At 40.2% G+C, this 22,219-nt stretch overlaps 1 protein-coding gene across 1 annotated transcript in view; it reads right to left on the bottom strand.

Moving 5' to 3' along the window:
* Positions 1-5,670: 5,670 nt before the first annotated feature.
* Positions 5,671-22,219, bottom strand: part of LOC105438834 (collagen alpha-5(IV) chain-like) — a 35,389-nt gene continuing 18,840 nt past the window's right edge. Inside the window, exons 2-7 of the mRNA XM_030992728.1 lie at positions 18,135-18,227; positions 16,459-16,988; positions 15,176-15,375; positions 13,111-14,104; positions 11,813-12,007; positions 5,671-10,132 (exon numbers count right to left, since the gene is read on the bottom strand). Coding sequence (XP_030848588.1) covers positions 7,338-10,132; positions 11,813-12,007; positions 13,111-14,104; positions 15,176-15,375; positions 16,459-16,882 — 4,608 coding nt within the window. The 5' untranslated portion in view covers positions 16,883-16,988; positions 18,135-18,227 and the 3' untranslated portion in view covers positions 5,671-7,337. The remainder of the gene's footprint in view (positions 10,133-11,812; positions 12,008-13,110; positions 14,105-15,175; positions 15,376-16,458; positions 16,989-18,134; positions 18,228-22,219) is intronic.

The following is a 22,219-nucleotide window of genomic DNA, read 5'->3' as shown; positions in this document are numbered from 1 at the left end:
CATTAGTATCCTGGTCACTAGATTTCTTTACTATTATGCCCATTACAGCGCACATTCTCCACTCTCTGGGGAGCATTCCAGCTAGTCGCATTTTAACCCAATGATACTATCAATTGGACAGACATATTGCCAACATCAATTTATGAACGTGGCAATTTTTTTAAAAATTTTAGAATATATGTTAATCTATTTATTTCTCATAATTTGGTGGAACCATCTTTCAAATACATTGTCTTTGTGTATTGATGCAAGATTCATGCAAGATTTTGTTTATATAACATTCTTTATATATTGGTTATATTATTTTGTTATTTATTTGAACATGATATCACTTTGTATGGATAATACATTTTGTTTGTATATACATATATGAAGAGTTCGTGCACGCGTGCTGTTCACACGTTGCAGCAAATCGCCTTAAACTGTATTTGAAACGGATGGTCAGTGCATGTTTATTTATGCGTGTCATGCTGCTGCTCAGTGATTGGTCATTCCCAAGAGCAGGCCATTGTTTTCGGGGATGAAACAAGGGGGTCTGCTCGCTATTCATAAGGGTCATCATTCATAATTGAAGAAGAGGGCTTGTATTTATGGGGCTCTATATTCATAATACGAGAAGAGGGTTGCTATTCATAATATGTGAAGGTTGAAGATGAATAGCGACCCTGATTTTGTATTACGAATAGCAGTCCTTAAATGTCCCTCAATGTGAATATAAATAGCGACCCTCATCTCACATTATGAATAGCACATGAATAGCGGTCCTTCACATACACTGTATAGAAAGTTACACATTATGAATAGCGGTCCTTATGACTAGCAAGGTTACCCCAAAGCAAATCAGTTATGGAACTGAACTGAAATGAATTTACCAAGTTTTAGAACCACTCTCTTTGGAGGCCAGTACATTTTTATTTTCTCACTTTAAGAAATTCAACTTTTTGGATGGGCCAATATATGTCTACCTCTTGCAATACAGCCAGTTTTTATAAAAAGGGGATGTAGCATGTTTTGTAACAGAACTCTTCATAATGTATATGCTTTTAAACTTTTCAGATTAATTTTTGAAAAGTGTTTCTATTCACGGTCCTACAATACTTCCATCTATGTGTGTACTGCAAAATAATGAAAGTTTGTGTGGTTATATATAATTTTCCTCGTATTGAAAATACTGCAGTGAGTACACGCTTGTGTGTCTATCCCCATAATGCCTTTCATGCTCAAGATGTGTCTTTTTTCACGCAAAATGAATTCCACAAAATAGTTGGTATGTACAGCACAAAGTTCACAGGCTGAAAATTATAACGAGGTTCTTGGACCGTGGGAATAACTTTGTTATATCAGGAATCTTTTTCATATAAGGGTAAAAAAAACAAAAGAATATAAAGACCTACTGTATAGCAGAGCTCTTCTCTTTATAATGAGTTTCCACTGTATATGTATGTTCAAGCAAGCGCAAATGACATTTGCATTTCTGGATTATCTGGGCCTACATTTGGAGGAAAAAACTTACTGATTAAGCTAGTTGTCAACCAATTGCATAGGCTATAATAGTACATACAATGAAACCTGTCTCTAAAAACCTCTCAAGGGAGACAAGAAAAGTGATCTTTATAGGCAGGTGGTCTTTATGTACAGGTTCAATGAGAAACTATTTTCAAGGGAAACAAAAAAATGTGGTCTTTGTAGACAGGTGGTCGCTAATAGCAGGTTTGACTGTAGTTGGTCAACAACTATGATTAGTAAGGTTTTACATGTACAGGTATAATATGAGCCTAACTTCGCCAGAAATATTTTTTGGAGCCCATCGTTTGGTCAGGATGAATTTCATAGGCTATATTTGAACGTCTTATGATATTTCTTGTTCTATAATATCTTCTGGCCCGCATAAATTTTGTAGGCTATTCAGGAATATGTTCTGGCAAGTGAGATGAAGATATGACTAAGTGCAAATATAAAAGCTATATTTTTAAATATTGTATGCATTATTTGATAAAGAGACTATGCAATGAAAATAATAAACTGCTTGAAAATATCAAGAATTGATGTCAGCATGGTCTGATTTGATATACAGTGTATTTTGGTGTGTTTGGTGCATTTTTGTGAAACAGAATTTTGGTTACATTACGAAAGTGGCTTATTGACATGTTCCCAAATATCGAATATGAAGTTATTTGAAGAGTCATCCTTTTCAGGGGACATATCTTTTTATGATATGCTTCCACACTAACGTTAAAAAAATGAAAAATCTCACACATTTTTCACCTTACCAGAACTCAACCTTCTCTTTTTAAACCCATAACACAATAATGACAAGGAAGAAACATGAACACAATCAGATTTGTTTTTCTTCAAAATACTCTTATTTACAAATAACCTCCGAATCGCGGAGCTCATATTAAAAAAAGAAAAATCGCAAAAAAAAAGTTGGACATAAAACAACAAAAAACAAGCATTTTTCCTTTCAAAAAACTTACAAAGCATTTAGCCTACATACAAACATACAGTCACATACACTAGTCTTATACACTGTACTCGCTAATATTCTACACAACAGGACATTAATCTACATTGTACAATATTTAAATAACATATTTAAAGAGAAATGCTTTTTTGTGACGACTCCTTTCCGAACCATATCAACAAAAGACTAGCGAATATCCTCCCAAAACAGAATATTTCGCGACCTGTACAAAACAATACACTGTGCTGGTAACTGTTAATTAGAATTATTTTTACACGTTGTGGCGAGAACCAATCCTTCCAATCACTCTTCAAATGGGCAATCCATGATTACATTACACAATCGTATTCATATCTTTCAAATCGTGTGGATTCAAACAGAATCATGCGAAACCCCCATTCGCAAGGTTGTGTACAGTCTTTCCCTGAATTATGCGTAACAATCATTTTTAAATCATGTGATATACTTGACTTAAAATGAAAATTGTGGAAAATGTAATTTGGACAGTATCAAAACCTCTAGCAACTAGAATATAATGAATGAATATTCTTTGGATTTGTTAAGGTGTTATAGAACTTAACCAGAACATAAGCTTAGCTTTAGAAAAAACCGTGCTGCCATCTTCATTGAAAATCAAATTGCTTTTTTTTAAAATGCAACTTGTTATGGTTGCAGTGCCCTCAGGGAGAACAGTAAAAATACTGATGAGGCTACCCTGGGTAAACAAGACGTATTATTATTATTATTATAACCACAAGGCATAGGTAAAAATAGATTAATTAGGGATCTTCTTTTTGGAAAGAAATGGTTTAAATAGTGTCATAAATAATGCAATTAATATTTGATTTGCCTGTTAAATTTCATGCATCGTTATGGATCTCTCCAAACCGTACTTCAATGATTGAATATAAAATAAATAAGCAAATAAATAGTTATCAAAGCAGATAAATAGGAGATTTTCAAGCAAAAACTGCTCAAGAATGCTGCATTAACTTGACCCTTTAAAGGCACAGTATTTTACTGACATTGCTATACTACTGCTGTAATGTATGCTCAATCGCGGCATCTTTCAGTGTAGGCGTACATAGATAGAGCTATTTCTGGTTCCTGTACTCAAACATCGGGCGCGAGTCACCAGTTGGTGATGCATTGTGGGACATGGCTGTCAACACATCAGGACATTGTCAGCAGCAGATGGCAGTATATGTGAATCTAAAGTAGTGTCAGTAAAATACCCTGCCTTCAAAGAATAATATTTGATCTATAAAGAGCCTTTTCTTAAGATAAGTGTATGCCATGATGATCATTACCTGGAACAAAAAAAAAATGAGGGTTACCGTAGACTTTGGGGTCAGACATATTAATTTGAACAGAATACGCAAAGACTTTGCTTTGTTTCGTGACCTTTCATCTCTCACTTCCTCCACACAAAAATACTTTGACAAATATTAGACCCCCCCCCCCCTTCTTTTTTATTTTGACAGATATGCTTTATGTTCAGACCTCAGTCCTTGTGCATTTTGGGGGCGACTCTGTATCAGAAAGGTAAATGGGCCTTTTGTCATCATTTTCAAGCCTTCTAGTCGTACTAATAATTGAAAAAGGATTGGGACGATCGTTAAGTAGCATCAGAGTGCCTTACCAATTTGCACATATACAGTTGACAAATAAATAATTTATACCCCTTTTTTCATTTGTCCTTTGTGTCTTTTAGTAACTCAAGCATGAAAGGTGGACTGGTTGAATTAGGGCCTTCAATTGTTGAATACTTTTAGATGTAAGCTTCAATGTGTCACATTCTCAAAGAAACTTTAATCGAAAGAAGTTAATTATATCCACAAACTTAAATGGAAATGAACTCTGTGATGATACAAGTGACTGTCATTTTGGTCAAAAACAGACAATCTAACGTTTTAGCCACATTTATTCCACCCCCCCCCCCCCCCCCAAAAAAAAAAAAAATAAATAAATAAATAAATAAATAAATAAATAAATAAATAAATAAATAAATAATTTTAAAAAAAATTATAATATGGACATTGATTCATCTTCCTTCCTTATGTCACTAAAGTGATCATTTAGCGACTTTTCAAAATGAATTATATCGAAATTAAAGAAAGCAAACAAAAATTGTTGTCAAAGTGTCCTGTTTTGTCTCCTAAAACCGACTCTCTCTTTATCTTATACGTTCACCACTTTACCCATAAAGCTCATTACTATTATCCATTTCGATGTCACCCATCTTTTTTCACATATGACATAACATATACCACATACTTATTTGCATTTATATACACATACTCGTTATCAACTCTGTTCAAAGACCTTCTGCAATAGACCGTTTCTGCTGTATCTTTCAATGAGGCCCTACAAAAAAAAAACACTTACACCAATATACATATATGGGACAAGGTATTGAATTTGAGTTTGTTTTTTTTAAACACATCTTGGGGGGCGTTTCACAAAACTTGTCATCAGTTTTTGTTATAAGCTACTGAAATCCTTGCTTCTGATTGGTTATCAGCAGATTTGTCACTGATTTTTGTCATTTGTCATTGAAAAAAGGCTTTGTGGAATGGGTCCCTGGTCTATGAATGGACAATAAATACTTAAAGAGGAAGTTGAGTTCTGTGGAGAGGTGACAAATAATTGGTGAGCATATTTTCATCGTTATTATGCAAGTGTGGAAAAAAATCAGAGAAAAATGTACACTGAAAAGCATGGCTCTTCAAATACCTTCATATTCTAAATATATGTAACAGCTTAAAAATAAGGACCACATTTTTATGCCAAAAGTTTGTGTAGTCCAATGAACATCTGTCTGTGAAAAGTGCTTGTTACTTTTATCAAGACTGGACCAAATTTCATTTCATTTTGATGATTCCAGAACCTTGTAGTACTTTTTATATGCTCCATGATAAACTTTTTCTGTTCAATTCCACACCGTTTTTTCCACAATGCAATCGAATGATCAGAACTCAACTTTAATTCCAATTTAATTTTGGTTGTCGTTTGATTGGTCTGTATAAGCACTTACCATTATTATATTATTATTGTCTTTTGCTTGGAGTGAATGGCCCATTACAGAGTGTATCTAATATGAATAAAATGAATAAAATTCAAACAGTGGTCCAGGTTAAATGCCAAGAAAGACAAATCCAGAAAATCTGCCAGGAGTAAATAAAGAGTCCCATATTTGCTTGTCATTCTTGGTGTATTTTTTTTTTAGTGTTTATTGTTTTTAAAAGACATTTCATATTCTCCAAGATCGTGTTGTTCTAAACGTAACATGTTCGGATCAACACCTCAGGATGCAATTTCTCTTGAAAATACTAAAGTTTCTTTACAAGAACCCAGAATTAATCACCATTATCAACTCTTTATAATATGCCACACAAATAATCTCATTGTGTCACATTGTATTTGTTGTAGAAAATAAATACCAACGGTTCAAAAAAAAGTTTTCAAGTTATAATCTTACCTTCAAAAGAACGCAACATGGTGTTCTTCGCCAACTACTTGGTTGAGCCCAATTTTGGAATACCTCTAATAATTTGACAAGGACAGAATTATACAATCCAACCTGTCTAGTAAGGCCACCCGGTGAGAAACAGGAAAACTGACCACTGTCAACAGGTGGCCTTTCTAGACAGGTTTTACGACACACATTAGGGGAATGAGAAAAGTAAACAGGGTATCCTTGGGTTAGGTGACATTCACACTACAATTTGGTCCTTTCACACTTAATTCTATTTCTTCTGTTTGGCGTTATAAGGGCGTTGAGTCTCCACTCATTTGACAAAGAGTTGAGGTTCCCAATGGCTCAAAATGGAGGATTACCCCAGACATTCGTTCATTTTGCCCTCTTAATGTGCCCTCTTAATGTGGAAAAGAAAAGGAAATAATTTAATTTCTGCATTGCTATTTTAAACTTAAACCTCTATCAAGATTTGTTTTTTCTACATGAAGAAGATTTTCAAAACTAACAAGGACTCTTCCATTTAAATTTGGAGGGGTTCAATTTCATAGCAGCCTCTTGAAGGGAATGACAAAAATAAAAAATAAAGTGTTCACATTACGTTTCTACAAGAGGATATAATGCTTTGAGTGACTTCAAACAAAAACAGAAATTGAATCTTCTTCAAATAATGTAACTCCTCGTACTGGTGAGCTTTCAATTCATAACTTATTTCAAACTGCATTCATCACAGAATCCCTTTATTGTTTTCAGTTACGTTTTTCTCTTTAAGGGGCTCATTCACACCACCTCAAAAAACCTGTGTAACATGACGTGAGTGTTGTGCGTTTCTAATTCCCATGTCTTGAACCACCAAGTACACAACTATATGCTTATGGGCTTTTGCCGAGAACGGATCCCATTTTAAGCCCCTGCCAGCTCTTCCCTTGAATGTAAAATGTTTTTAATCTGTGCAGCGTTTTTTTTTCTTCTCATATTTCTTTTCTCTTAAGGCGGTTGTTGTGTTATAAGGGAACAGGTCTTCACTATCAGAACATAGATCCCATAGATAAAAACTTAAGGTAGAAGAATGTGATTTAATATTCCATCGAGCGCGATTGACGAACATTCATACAGATCAAAACAAATTTAATTTACATTTTAGGCTCGATACAGTCCAACAAAAAGTGAATACTTCCAAAGAAATTGACTTGCCACATCTTAACGGCATGTCTTACAATGCTTGGAGCTAGTTCATCAGTGACATGATCCAATTTGAACAACAACGCAGGGTTCCATTAGCAGACCTACCCTGCATATTTCACAACAATATTAAAATGACCATTTGTACATATTACAAGCATTTGGTTGACACTGTTATACATTCATCATAATATGACTCTTTTTTTTTTTTTTTTACTTTGGCATGTTAAAATTGGGACCCATTGGATCTGGGCCCATGGGTCCAAAGTTCGGGTCCCCGTAGGGTGATCCACCCGGGCCCATTGGTCCTCCTGGGTTCATCCCCCCATATCCTGGCATGCCCCTAGGTCCCATGTAACCCATGTGATTGGGACCTGGTACCTGGCCCCGAGGGCCGCCTGGGTTTGGCCCGCCTCCAGGCCCCATACCGTAACCCTGATGCATCATCATCTCCTGGTTCATCATTGGTGACATCCGAGGGCCAGGTGCCATCGGACCAGGTCCGCGCGAGAACGACGGGTTCATGGTCCCGGGGTTCATACCCCCGGTGACCATCTCCACTGGGAACGGAAGCTCTATTTGTTTGGGCCCCTGCCCCGGGGTTGGCCCGGGACCAGGATTCACATGCGGGTTGCCCGTTTGGCCCTGTCCACCGCCTTGATTAGTGTTCGCTGGGAAATACTGAAGTGTTTGTTTTGGTCCTTTTCCGTCCGGTAATAACGGCGGGGAGAATCTACTTTGTAATAACGAAAGAGGACTGTTGGCTTGTCCGCCCGATGTCGCGGGGCCCATGTTGCGCTCCATTCCCCCCATGACGCCCATCTCAGGCCCACCCTGACCCATTCCCATACCCATCATACCAGGGTGTGGCATGTTAGTCCTACCGGGGCCTGAGGGCATGCCACCACCTTCCATGAACCCACTATGAGGCATCCCTCGAGGCCCTGAGAATCTCATCATGTTGGGATGCATCCCTGGACTCATGCCAGGTTCAAAGTTGTTCATACCCTGCATCATTCCGCGATCCATCGGATGAGGCATCATCATGCCCGGACCTCCCGGCATCGGCACAGGGCCACCGTCCATCATAGGGTGGCCTTGGGACATCATACGCGACTGTCTCATGATCATCTGTTGCTCGCGAGACATCGGGATTCCCTGCGGTCCCATCATGTCGACCGGGCCCATGGTGGGGGACATCATGCCCGATGGCATGTTATGAGGCATCATGCTGTTCTGGGGCGACATCATCCCGCCAGGCTGTTGCATCCGCGCTGATGTCATCATGGGTCCTGGACCCTGCTGCATCATAGGAGACTGCATGCTCTGCTGCGGTCCTGCCATACGGGGATTCATCATAGAGGCCGAGACAGGTGGTGGTCCTGGTCCACCCATCACTGGCCCACTGGGACTATGTCCTGGGCCCATCATAGGACCACCCTGCTGTGAAGGTGGAGGTCCTTGTCCTCCTTCCATACCATGAGGCATCATTCCGCTTTGGGCTGGCATTCCACCCGGCGGCATCCCACCTGGAGGCATCCCACCTGGAGGCATCATCCCAGACTGCGATGTCATCATCACGCCTGGAGACATGATCCCACTCGATGGTGAGCCAATGGTCGGCATGTCTGCGTTGATTGGACTGTTCATTGGTGGTGACCCAAAATGCTGTAACCGCCCTGGGCCTTTCATGGGCGGCTCTTTAAGAGTCTTTTGGTAGAACGTCGACGCGTACTGCTGCAGGTCTTCACCACGCGGCGGGAAATTTGGCGCTTTGTCTCGGTTCAGTTGGCTGGGAGGAAAGTTGACAAGACGCTGCTGGGATTGGACATCCATGGGCTTCCCGGCATCACTTGCTGTTGTGGTTGTGCTTCCTGCAGAACTGCTAGGGGTTGGCGCACTGGTAATACTCGAGGTTGGGGGAGGTGGCGCACTTCCAACGTTACTATTCCCACTTGTTGCATTACTCTGCGCCCCTTTACTATGAGCTGTTGTAGGAGGCAGTACAGATGATGTTGACATCGTGCTGTTTACGACAGAGTTTGGAGTTCCAGGCTGGGAGGTATTAGGAGTGTTGACCGATGAGACGTTTGGCAGGACTACAGGATTATCCATAGCAGCAGGGGTACCTGGGCCTTGATTAGGCCTTGGTGACTGTTCCAAGGGGCCAACGCTTCCCGGCGTTCGCACCATGGAGCTCATAATGGGATCGGTGTTCTGCTGGGGTTGTTGGTTAGCCGATGTGTTTACACTGGTTGGGGTAGGAGCCCTGTAGACTGGTTTCATCGGACTACCAACAGGTGCGTGAGGTGACATGGTGTTGGCCATGGACATTGAGCTTGCAGAATTGACAGGACCTGGACCAGGCTGTGGCCCTGGAGGCATGCTGTTTGGATTCATGGGTCCAGGTCCTGCACTCATCGGAGGCTGCGATGCTCCACTGGGCATTCCAGGCACCGAGCTGGAGCGGTTCGTGCGTGGCGATGGCATATGCGGTGACATCGGGAAGGGTGCATTCTGGCCGCCCATTCCTCCTGGTCCTGGTGGCCCACCTGGCCCACCTGGCCCGCCTGGCCCTCCTGGTCCACCTACCATCCCCGGACCTGGTCCACCCGGTCCCATTGGCGGCATCGGCCCTGACATACTAGCTCTCCTCTGCATGCCGTGCGGAATGGGACCTGGTCCTGGAGGTCCCCCGACCATTTGTCCTGGTCCTGCTGGATAAGGCGGAGGCGGGCCCATGTTCATGCCCATTACGTCCCCGGGGAATCCCCCACTGCCCGGATGGTGCGGACTCATCATCGGTTCTCCTCGCATCGGACCACCTGGTCCGTGCCCCGGACCCATGCCCCCCGGTGGAAAATCTGACATGCGGCCCTGCATCTTGCCCTGGTCGTCCATCATCTTGCGTCGTTTGTCGAGGTAGAATTCTTGCTGTAGTTTGTACCACTCCCGTTGAGCAGGAGACATGTTTTCCCAATCAGGAGGTAGTGGGGGCATCATCATACCTGCAAAGACATCAAAAAATTGCAATTAGTAAAACTACGATATAAATATTTGATTTGAATTGATTTTATTTATTGATTTCTATATCATATTTTAAACATACATATATTTTAAACATACATAATGTCCATCATTGTGATACAGTCAAACCTGTCTACAGCAACTGCCCAAAGGAAACACAAAAAGTGGCCTTTGTAGACAAGTTCCTTTAGTTCATGTTTCAACAAGAAACACAATTTTCAAGGGAAACAAAAAATGTGCTTGTTGTAGACAGGTAGTCTTTGTAGGTAGGTGGTCACTAAAGCAGGTTTGACTGTATAATTTAAGTATTAAAGTACAATACATGATACTCATACTGTATAGAATATGGACAATATAAAGGAGAACATTACTAATTTTTACGATTAACATGACATAGGAGGGATACAGCGCAAGCATGAAGCTTGAAATGCTTGCAGCCTTCGATTAAACCAATTATTAATTAATTAAACTAAACTAACAGCCTATATTATATATGAAACATAATGTAGAGAGGGAATGACTTGCAATCGATAGAGAGAAAAGATAGAGAAAAAGAGGGAAGACTGTAGATAAAACTCCTCCAAAAAAAGTTTGAGCTTTTTAGCTCTCTTGTTACATTATTATCATACTGGACTATAGTATCAATGAAAAGCCTGATTATATTTCCCTTTGCAGTGATCATGTAATCATGGAAAGTGCAGTACACCAGAATATGGATGGGGCAAGTCAGAAATGAAATGCTGCAGAATACAGCAATGTAAATCCTATAGATTTGTGACCACGATTGTTACGTCCCTTGAGAAACTAATGCCAGTAGATGACGAGAGAAATAGTGGTATGAACGGCCTTGCCATAGTTAAGTCCAACTTAAAGTCAATCTTAGTCTTTGTGAAACACTCCCCAGGTGGGCGTTTCATAAAGCTGTGTGTAAGTTACGAATGACTTTACTAATTATTTGAATATGAAGAGCAAAATGGAATGCCCAAAGTTTTTCCTGACATTTTAACAAAGTGTGACTGTATTTCCCATAATATATATTAAATCGTAGCCAAAAATACACTTTGCATTAAAATGTTTCGTAAATAATGATAAGGTTAATCTACATTTGCATATTTCAACTTAAGATTATGCAATTAAAAGGATTTGAGAATCCCATTTTGCTCTTCATATTCAAGTCATTCGTAAAGTCATGTGGCACCTTACGCACAGCTTTATGAAACACTCCCTGGGGGGTGTTTCACAAAGATCCTAAGTCCAACATATCTCTAAGTTAGACTTAACAATTATGGAAAGCCGTTAGCATCTTTAGAAATATTTGGTAAAAGTTGTTTTAAAAGGCATAAAATGATAATTCAAATCATTCATATTTTCTATTATCAAGGAAATTTCATGTTCTTGATTAGGAATTTATAAAAAGTCAAAAATACTTGAATTTTGCTTTTTAATATATTTTATTTTAAGGCTACAAATGGCTCTCCTTAATGTTTAAGTCCAACTAAGAGTTAAATTCCACTTAGGATCTTTGTAAAACATCCCTCCCCCCCCCCCCCCCCCCCCCGGTGAATGTTTCTCAAAGACTGAGATCGACTTTAAGTTGGACTTAACTATGGCAGGCTGTTCATGCCACTATTTTCTAGGACTCGTTGTTCCGCAAGACTTACCAGAGTTGGCCATCATCATGCGTTGGTCTGGACTGATGCCCCTCATACCATCCTGGGCGGGCATACGGGGGTGCATCCCAGGACCCATACCCTGGTGCATCATAGGGTGTGGACCCCCCGGTCCACCTGGGCCCATCATGGGACCGCTCGGACCCATGGGGCGCATCATAGGACCCCCACCTGGAGACATCATGCCTGAGGGGGTAAACAAGAATTTAAGGGAGTGTTAATTTCTGTCAGTAAGTTCAATGAAATGACATGTTATATTTAGACTTGATATGACACTTACATTCATAAAGTTGTAGAGTGCGTTAAAGACCCTATCAGAAGTGAAAAGTGAAACAGATGAATAATATATCGATAGAAGACATAGATTACAATAATATCGATCATATGCTATTTTAGTGTCTGTCAGAGGAGGAAGCAGCTCTCCAAAAACTCGAAATCTAAAGCATTGAAAATCTGAGGTTGTCGACCTAAAAACTAGACTTCTACATCCATTAATCTAGTGACAGTGAATTATAACCTTCTTAACATGGAAATTGACAACCATCTCTCTCTCTCAAGCCGTCCTAGAGTGATACATCTCTCTTCCTCATTATTCATACCCCTTGTACATTTGATTTTTTTTTTTTTTTTTGGGGGGGGGGGGTGGTTTTTTTTTCGCAACTCAAGAATGAAAGGTGGACTGGTTGAAATACTTAGTTGAATACTTGTCAGCTTTAACATGTCACATTACCAAGATACTTAAATTGGGAGAAATCAATTTTCACATAACTAAACAAATTACAAAACTTGGGAAGGGTATGAATAACTTAGTTATAAACTGTACCTGTGAACCTTCTAAAGAAGATTTAGGATATTTTGTATGCATTTAGAAAGAAGACTTTGGAAAAGGAGAGGGTTTATATGTCAGCAAGTATATAGGCCATGTACTGTCAAGGGCAGTTCAAGCCTATCCAGTGGATAGCTGATGGTAACCTCTCTGAAAGCCTCAAGATAGAAATCACTCTTCAAATTAGGAATGGCTGGGAGCTACGGTTGTAAACCTTTCGCTGGACATAACATGAGCTCCTCAAAAAAGAGAGATTAAAGCCCGTCTGTACTAGTTAAACTAGGGGGGATCAGACCTCCCTTCAAGGTCACTGACAGGTGGTTATCTCATCAAATCAGCTCTCAATTAGCATAAGAAAAAGGGGATCATGGAGGACCAAGAGGCAATGATTAGGCATGGTTTGCTATATTGATGGCGCAAATAGCTATAAGTGGTGCAGTGGGGCTTAAGGAAAAGAAATTACCTTGAGGTTGTCCCATGGGGTCTTGCGGTTGAGGAGGCATACCGAGGGGTGACATCATTCGCCCAGGGGATGGAGACATACTGCCATGTTCCTCTGGGAAGAGCAGCTTCTGCATCTCCTTGAGAGTCCTCAGCCGCTCTTGCCGATGCCGCAACTGCTCCGGCGTGGGGTTATCGATCTGCTGCGGTGGCTTGTAGTTAGGCATGTCGTACGGGTTGACCGGCGACGCGGGGAGCGACTGCGAGGGATGCGATGGACTCATGAACGGGCGCGGACCACCTTGCATGCCTGGTGACACCATGTTATCGTTCCCAAGGATGAGTCCTGCACTGGGCGACCTCATGGCGGGGTTAGGTGATGCCATCCTCATCGGTGACGGGTGGGACATATCGGGTGGGAAGGACGGCGCCATGGTGGTGGTCATTGTCTTTTTCACGTTGGGTGGATTCTCCCACAACGCGCTGGGATCAAGGTTCTCGGTTTCTGTCGTGGAGGGTTGATTGTGGAACGACTGGGACGACATGGGCGGGCGCATCGGCATATTCTGTGGCGGGAACCCAGGTCGATACGCGCCTGGTCCATACGGTCCAAAGCTCGGCCCGCTCGGTGGCATCCCCTGTTGCATCGGTCCCCCAGGGCCACCACCTTGAAGGTTCGCCTGAAGCGGTTGCGACGACGAATTTGGTCTCTTGCGTTTCTTGTTGCCTTTGGTCGTGGTTGTACCCCCTCCCCCCGTGCCGCCCTCTTGCGGTGTCTTCCTTGAGTTCTCACTCCCTTCTACCCCTTCCTGGACACTTTGTGGTGTTCCTGGGTTCTTTCCCTTCATACCATCAATGCTTTTCCTAGCACCATCCATACTACTATCAATGGATCCCGGCTTGCCATTCTGGCCATTGGCACTTTGTATTGTCCCATCCACTGATTGTGGTGTATTGTTCTGTTGTGGTGTGCCTGGACCTGTGTTTCCAGTGTGGTTGGGAGCTGCGCCGGTATCCTGGGAAATGAAAGAACAAAAATACTGTTTCATTCTTAACCCCTTGACCACTGAATTACCTCATTCCCATAGGCTTAACACAGGGACCACTTGGTTCCAGTAAGCAAAGGGTTAAAGGCAGAGCTGCCAACCTCCAGAACAGAAAATCAGTAATCACAAGGCTTAAAATCAGTAATTTTGGGTATAAATCAGTAATTTTCTATGCGGCGCTATGACTCTAATAAAAACGGCACGCCAACATTGCACAGACACATGATTATCTGAAATTTTTGGTGATTTTACTCACACAAAGTTGTTAAATAATGAGTATCATATCATCACAACACAGTCTTCCAGGAAAAATGGGGGGGGGGAATATATATATTAAAAAAAAAAAAAAAAAAAAAAAAAAAAAAAAAAAATTTAAATCCGTAATTTTAAACAACATTCCGTAATGGTCGTTAATTTCCGTACCAATTACGGGAAATCCGTACTAGTTGGCAGCTCTGTAAAGGGCAAAACAGGGCCCTGTTCTACATAACTTGTTATCAATAACAAGGTACCATAACTGTTATAAGCTACTGTGGCAGTTGTTATTGATAACAAGTACTATGAAATACAGCCCAGGTTCCAATGGATTGCATAATTGATAGTTACTACAACTGTTATAAGCTACCAAAATTATGACACTAGATTGGCTGAGAGCAGATTTGTTATTGGAAATATAGCATTTGGTATTTATAACAATTTTTTTTTTTAATGTTTAAAGTGGAAGTCCACCCTGATATTAAGTTGGTTTAAATGAAAGGAGAAAAATGAGAGTAAAACGTCATTGAAACTGAGCAATAACCGATTAAAAGTAGGAAAATTTGGAATTTTTGAAATTGTCATCAATGAAACACAAATTGGCAACACAGTGACGTATCTTGCGAGCTCCGCACAGAGTTGCCAATTTGTGTTTAACTGATTGCACCTTCAAACTTTCACTGACCCGTTTCTCCAATTTTTCTGCTTCTTTTAAACACAAACTTGATTATCAGGGTGGACTTCCCTTTTAAATATTACCATGATAAAATCATTTATTGAACAGACCTCTTCTGGATCCAGGAATTTCCTCTTGCAGGACTGTACCCTATGGTAGGCCAGGATAGAGTCGGTCTGACCCGTGTAGACGGCCTGAGCTGCCCGGTTGGCTAGCAGGGTGGAGAAGGTGTAGATGTGCTGGGAGTCTTGCATGGTGAAGTTGGGATGCTGGGGGTAGCCCCCGACCTGCCGATGAAGCATGTTCATACCTGCAAAAGAAACGATGAGGGTCATTAAAGTGTTTGGTATAAGGTGTAGATGTGCTGGGAGTCTTGCATGGTGAAATTGGGATGTTGGGGGTAGCCCCGGACCTGCCGATGGAGCATGTTCATACCTGCAAGAGAAATGATGAGGGTCGTTAGACGATTCGGTATAATGGCCAAGTGTGAACTCGCCTTTATTTCAAATCCAATGTTCTTTCAGATGAATAGCTAGACGAGAGAGTAGACATAGAAAAGTGATTGGAGTTATAGGCCGATATAATTCTTATATTTGTTACATAAAAGACAAATAGAGAGAGAAAGGAGTTACTAAAGGAGGCTACTAGTATGGTTTCTGAAAATGATGATAATCTTATGAACAAATAGGTAGAGCAATAAGGGTGTCTTGAAAAGCTAAGGATAAGACATAAGGGATTCTCTGAAAATCTTGTTGCATCAAGGGCAGAGCGAAGGGAGGTGGAGCTAAGAATCAGGCAGAAAAGATTCTTATATCCAACAGGGAGGATGTGGGGAGCCCACGACCTGTCGATGAAGCATTTCAGGTACAGGACAGAAGGAGGGGAAGAAGAGTAAAGAAAGAAAGGTGGCATGAGGGTTGTATTGTACAGTGCGTCCCAGAAAAAACAAAACCGGGAAATATCAATGTTATATCATAACTTTTTGGTTCCCTCTCTTCAAATTGTTTTTAATCACTCATCATATGAGTTGCATCAAATGAAAGAGGAGGATCTAAGCTTTACAAAATATGGGACGCACTGTATTGTTAAATCTTCAAAGAAAGGAGAATGCACAGCCGACCAAGAGCAGTGCATTTTGTAGTCTAGTTCTGGACCCTTTTATTGATTTTTGATATTCGCCGACTAAAAGCGTTAAGCAGACAATAGATTTCAATATTTTGTGTTCAGCCTTAGACAAGGGTGGCAAATATAGATTAATATCTTGCCAAAGGACATTAGTGTCGTGGCGGGACTCGAACTGCGGACCCTGTGATCTACAGTCCTATGACTTATCCACTAGACCACAACACCTCTACAAGATTGTAAGACTCTTGAGGGAATGTCTTTACACTACCTTTATCATCTTGAGGTCCATTGCTCATCATCTGATTATTCATCTGATTGTTGATCTGGTTCATCTGCCCATCCCGGAGAAACACTGAATCATCCTCTTCCTTCTTCATCACCATGCCAACGACCCCATCCATCCCTCCTCCTCCTCCTTTCATGTGGTCCATTCTCATCATCCCCTGCTGCGACGAGTTCTTACCCCCCAACTCCATCTTCATTGGTATCTTGTCCTCCATCTTCATCCCGCCTGGCCCCGGCCCCGGCCCCGGAGGCGGACCCTGCGGAGGTCCGAGCGGCCCGATCTCATCCTTCAGGTGTAGCGCCCTCATCTTGGGCGAGGCGAGCGAGGTGTTGAGCTTTAGCTCCAGGTCGCTGTCCCCCGCGGCGCTGTTTGCCAATTTGGCGAGTTTTGTCAGTTCTTCAGACATAATGTTTGACGCTCACTGTCTACGGTTTAAGTGTTCACTTTCTATGAAGAGTCACTGTCATCATCTGAATGCATGTTGAACAAGATGTAAATAGCAAAGCAAATGTCTGCAAGAGAAAGATATAAAGTAATTAAAATTCAGAGCAACAAGATTTGTTGTGCTCACTGTCAATCTACGGTTTAAGTCTTCACTTTCTAAGAGTCACTTTCATCATCTGAATGCATGTTGAACAACATCTGAATGCATGTTGAACGAGATCTGAATGCATGTTGAACGAGATCTGAATGCATGTTGAACAACATCTGAATGGATGTTGAACGAGATCTGAATGCATGTTGAACAAGATCTGAATGCATGTTGAACAAGATCTGAATGCATGTTGAACAAGATCCGAATGCATGTTGAACAAGATCCGAATGCATGTTGAACAAGATGTAAATAGTGATGCAAATGTCTGCAAGAAAGAGAAATAAAGTCATAAATTAAAAGCAACAGGAGTGTTGTCACTTATTCGGACATGTTTGACGATGCTCACTATGTCTCTACGGTTTAAGTGTTCGCTTTCTGAATGCATGTTCAACGAGATGTAAATAGCAAAGCAAATGTCTGCAAGAAAGAGAAATAAAGTTATGTAATGCAAAGCAACAGGAGGTTTTGTCATTTCTTGGGACACTTTTTGTCACTCACTGCCTATACAGTGCGTCCCCCCCCCCCCCAAAAAAAAAAAAAAAAAAAAAAAACTGAGAATTTTTGATATTTTATCATAACTTAATCACAATTATAATTAATAAATGACACATATTTGTAAAGCTTAGATCCTCCTCTTTCTTGTGATGCAAATCATATGGACGCATATTTCATGCATGAGTGATTAAAATCAATTTGAAGAGAGAAAACCAAAAAGTCATTTGGCAGACGGTATCTGAATTTCAAAGGGAAAATCACATTTCTAGAAAGTTCAGTTTCTGCCCTTTCATATGACATCTCAATCAGGAAAAATGAATAAGAAATAACAAAGTTCTGTCCACTTCAAGTAATGCTTGCATTTCCATAATTTTAACTAACAAATTCGTTTTCACTGGCTGCCTGCCATAGCAACAAGCAGAATTGACAAAAGACTTAAAACTCCGTTTCGTTGACAATTAGCCATTCATGAAGTCTTTCGTCTCCATAATTGTTTAGGTCAACTTAGAGTTAAGTTCGACTTAGGATCTTTGTGAAACACCCCCCAGGTCACATACAGTTTACTTACTCAATATAAGAATGCATGGTCTATGTTTATTCGCTAATCCAGTGGGATCCAATGCACAGCTGGGCTTTATTCCTCTCATTCAATCAAAAGGATCTGCAATTCAAAGAAAAATGAAAGGAAAATTGTTAATTTCTGAATTTCGATTTTCAAGTTAAAGATATGTAATAATAATAGTAAATCATGTTTATAACACGCCTAATACTTTGTTACTAGGCGCAGTATATATATATTATATGTAAAGTAATACATTTACAAGGAAACTGAATTTGATGCATGTCATATTCTGATTTTGTATGAGAAAGCGTTGTGTCTAAACTCTGAATTTTGTATTGCCTCCCATTTTAAGATACCAATTCATTCATTTTCACTGCTTGAAAACATTGGGGTAGAAAAACAAAATACAATGAACAAAAATATTTGTCTTTGTTATCTAAACACATGTAGAATAATATACAAGCAAAACTCAATATTGATTTTAAAGCATGGTATGCAGCACTACAAGAAAAGCCATGTTTACAGTCCAAATAAAGTGTCGCTTCTCTTTTTTCTTAATTGTGTTTTTTCACTGTTTAAAGGCATTCACTAAGAACATAATGTGATGAACAAGAAATTGTGTCTTTCGTATCTAAAAATTCTAAACAAATATAAAAGGAAAACTAAAAATTATGCATTCATATTTTGATTTGAAGGCATGCATTGTTTGAAACGCTACAAGAAAAGCCATGTCGACACTCCAAAGTATTTGTCGCTTCTCTTTAAGAAAAAAAAATGCTGTTATTTCACTGCTACATGTATAAGACATTCACTAAGAAGGAAAAAATGAGATGAACAAGAAATGATGTTTTTCTTTTCTAAAGACTACAGTAGTAGAGCAATAGACAAGGACAAAATCCAAATAATGCATTCTTATTATGATTTGGATGTATGCAACGCTACAAGAAATGCTGTGACTACACTCCAAAGTATGTGTCCCTTCTCTATTCAAAATATAAATGCTGTAATATCACTGCCTAAAGACATTCACTAAGAAAAGAAGAAGAAGATGTGATGAACAAGAAATGTTGTCTTTTCTTTTCTAAAGACTAGTAGAGCAATGGACAAGAAGAGCTCGAAATTATGCATTCTGATTCTGATTCGAAGGCATGCATTGTATGAAACTCTACAAGAAAAGTAAAGTCTACACTCCAAAGTATTTGTCGCTTCTCTAATTAAAATCTCAATGCTGTAATATCGCTGCTTAAAGGTATTCACTAAAAAGAAGAAAAATATGATGAACAAGAAATGTTGCCTTTCTTTTCTAAAGACTAGTAGAGCAACATAGACAAGGAAAACTCAAAATTATGCATTCATATTCTGATTTGAAGGCATATATTGAATGAAACGCTACAAGAAAAGCCATGTCGCTTCTCCAGCGGTATTCAAAATATAAATGCTGTAATATCACTGCTTAAAGACATTCACTAAGAAAGAGAAAAAATGGGACGAACAAGAAATTTTGTCTTTCTTTTCTAGTAGACTAGTAGAGCAACAGACAAGAAAAAAAATCATTCTAATTCTGATTCGAGGACATTTACTGGGTACACTCCAAATTATGTGTTGCTTCTCTCTTCGAAGCATCGATGCTGTTATTTCACTTCTTGATTAAAGCATTCAGTATTAAAAGCATACCAAGGACAAGAAGTATCATTTTTCAAATCCGACGACATTTGAAGCAATGCAGAGCAGCGTACTACAAGTCAATTTCCCTCCAAATTATGCATTCATATTCTCAACCGAGTTACGCATTGTATGCGGAGGAGGAAGAAGCAGTGTTAAGGGGAATAGCGACACTTTCAATTATATGCAAAGCGGGCCGGCCGACCAGGGCCCCGTTTCACAAAACTTGTCATCAGTGACCAAATGCCAGTTGTGGTTATAAGCTACTGAAATCCTTGCTTCTGATTGGTTATCAGCAGATTTGTCACTGATTTTGGTCATTTGTCATTGAAAAGGGGCTTTGTGAAACGGACCCCGGGAGAGACTCGGGAGAAAGTAACCGAAGATGAGTCAGGATGAAACGTAATTCAGACCCTTTTTTCCTCTGAGGGCATGCATCCACGCTTGTACCGACCAACCATGCATGTATGCATTTCTTCATCCTGCGTTGCGTCGTGGATTATCACATTCAAAACTATCATGCGACATCATGGATGGACAAAGTATTGGCATATTTTAACACTTGATTTTTTGTCACCGAGTTGTATCTCCCTCTTTCTTCCTCTCTCTCTCCTCTCTCTCTCCTCCTCCTCCGCTTTCTCTCTCTCTGACTCCCTCTATCTCTACTTTTTTAACTCTTTCTTTCCCTCCCTCCCTTCCCATTCTCTCTGTGTGTGTCTCTCTCTCTCTCTCTGCTTTTTTTACACTCTCCTCTCCTCTCCTCTCCTCTCCTCTCCTCTCCTCTCTCTTTCTATTTATCTGTCTCTATATCCCTATTCTTTCCCCCTCTCTCATTTCCCTCCCTCTTCGGTCCGTCTCCCTTTTATCTTGAATATTAACTACTGACTCTCTCCTTCAATATGCAGGGATGAAAACTATACCACAGAAAAAAAAAGTTTTTAGCACCCTTTCCCGATCTCTCCCCCTCCCCCTCTCTTTCTCTCATTCTCCCTCTCCCTCTCTCCCTCTCTCTTTCTCCCTCCCTATCTCTCTCTCTTTCTCTCCCTCTCTCTCTCTTTCTCTCTCTTTCTCGCTCTCTCTCTCTTTCTCTCTCTCTCTCTCTCCTCTATCCTTTTCACCTTTTCTACAATACACTATCCAGGGGATTCACACGATTCAAAATATTCTGTGCTACTGTGTCAAAAGGGTCTGTCTCACATTTGTGTTCTTCAACTAGTGAAATGTAAACGAGACTGTACAATTAATATAAAAATTCACTCCACAGTCCCGTATGTGCATATCCATGTTTGGTCATTCCTATATTCTCCCATCACCACCCTACAGAGTCACCAAACTCCTTTGACATTTTCTCTCAAAACACACATTCCCTGCCGGGCCTCGATCAGCCTCCAAGTCCAGAAATATTGATTTACAAATAATGCCATATTTCCAATCTAAAGGTAACTCGATACGGAGACACCATGCAACTAGATACCTAGCCTTCACCATACTCAAGCTATCACACACAACTTATCAAAAGCCAAGCGCTAGCTACACTTCCCAAAATAAAACTATGACCGTCCGATGTGGTTTTTCTTCAATTTCCTTCCCCCCAATTAAGGATAATTGCAAACATAGCTTATGGAATCAGCCCTACACGGATATGCATGTATGGGGATGGGGATCGAAACTGGGCCGGAATGAGGGGAGAGTATTCCAGACTTTGATGAACCTGCGTATGTAGGTCACTTTGTAACGCGGTACATCTTTAACGTGGCCTTTAAATGCAGGTGCAGGTTTGAACAAGTAATGTGAAAGTGGGAACAGGAACAACCAAATTGAATCCCTAAAATACAAGTGTACAATGTACTCTTCTAAATTTTTATCTATGCTTTCAAATATTGATTTAAACAAAATAGCTCTGGCACTGTGCATATTGGCTTAGTTTGACTATAGAAATTATAAAGAAATCACTTATAAATACTTGAAATGTTCAATTTTCTCAATAGAGTTCTTAAAAATATGTCAATGACTTGTAAACATGTATGGTGACATGGTAGAAGTACAGTTTGTTGTCACTTTTTTCTTGCATAACCATAACGCTTTTGATGCCAGGAATTTTATGAATAAAAATGATCTTTAAAATCCTCAAATCAGCAACACGCTGTCAGGAGTAGAAAGTAATTATATACAATACGGGGGAGAAGACTTATTCAAAGTACCCAATACAAAATTATTCATCGATACAATCTGCGCATGGGCAGATAAAGGTAATTTGTACAATACTGTATTAACTCATCGAGGTGTATATTAAAGATAAACTTTAGTACTGGTAATGCGATTGCATTGTGAAAGAAAAGGTGTGGAAAGGATCAGAAACAGTTGATCATGTAGCATGTAAGTATTGGTGTGCACTGCAAGGTTCTAGAGTCATCAAAATCATAATAAAT

This window comes from Strongylocentrotus purpuratus, unplaced genomic scaffold (genome assembly GCF_000002235.5).
Source record: "Strongylocentrotus purpuratus isolate Spur 01 unplaced genomic scaffold, Spur_5.0 spur5_scaffold_20, whole genome shotgun sequence".
Taxonomy (NCBI): domain Eukaryota; kingdom Metazoa; phylum Echinodermata; class Echinoidea; order Camarodonta; family Strongylocentrotidae; genus Strongylocentrotus; species Strongylocentrotus purpuratus.
This window is presented reverse-complemented; position numbering and strand designations above follow the sequence as displayed.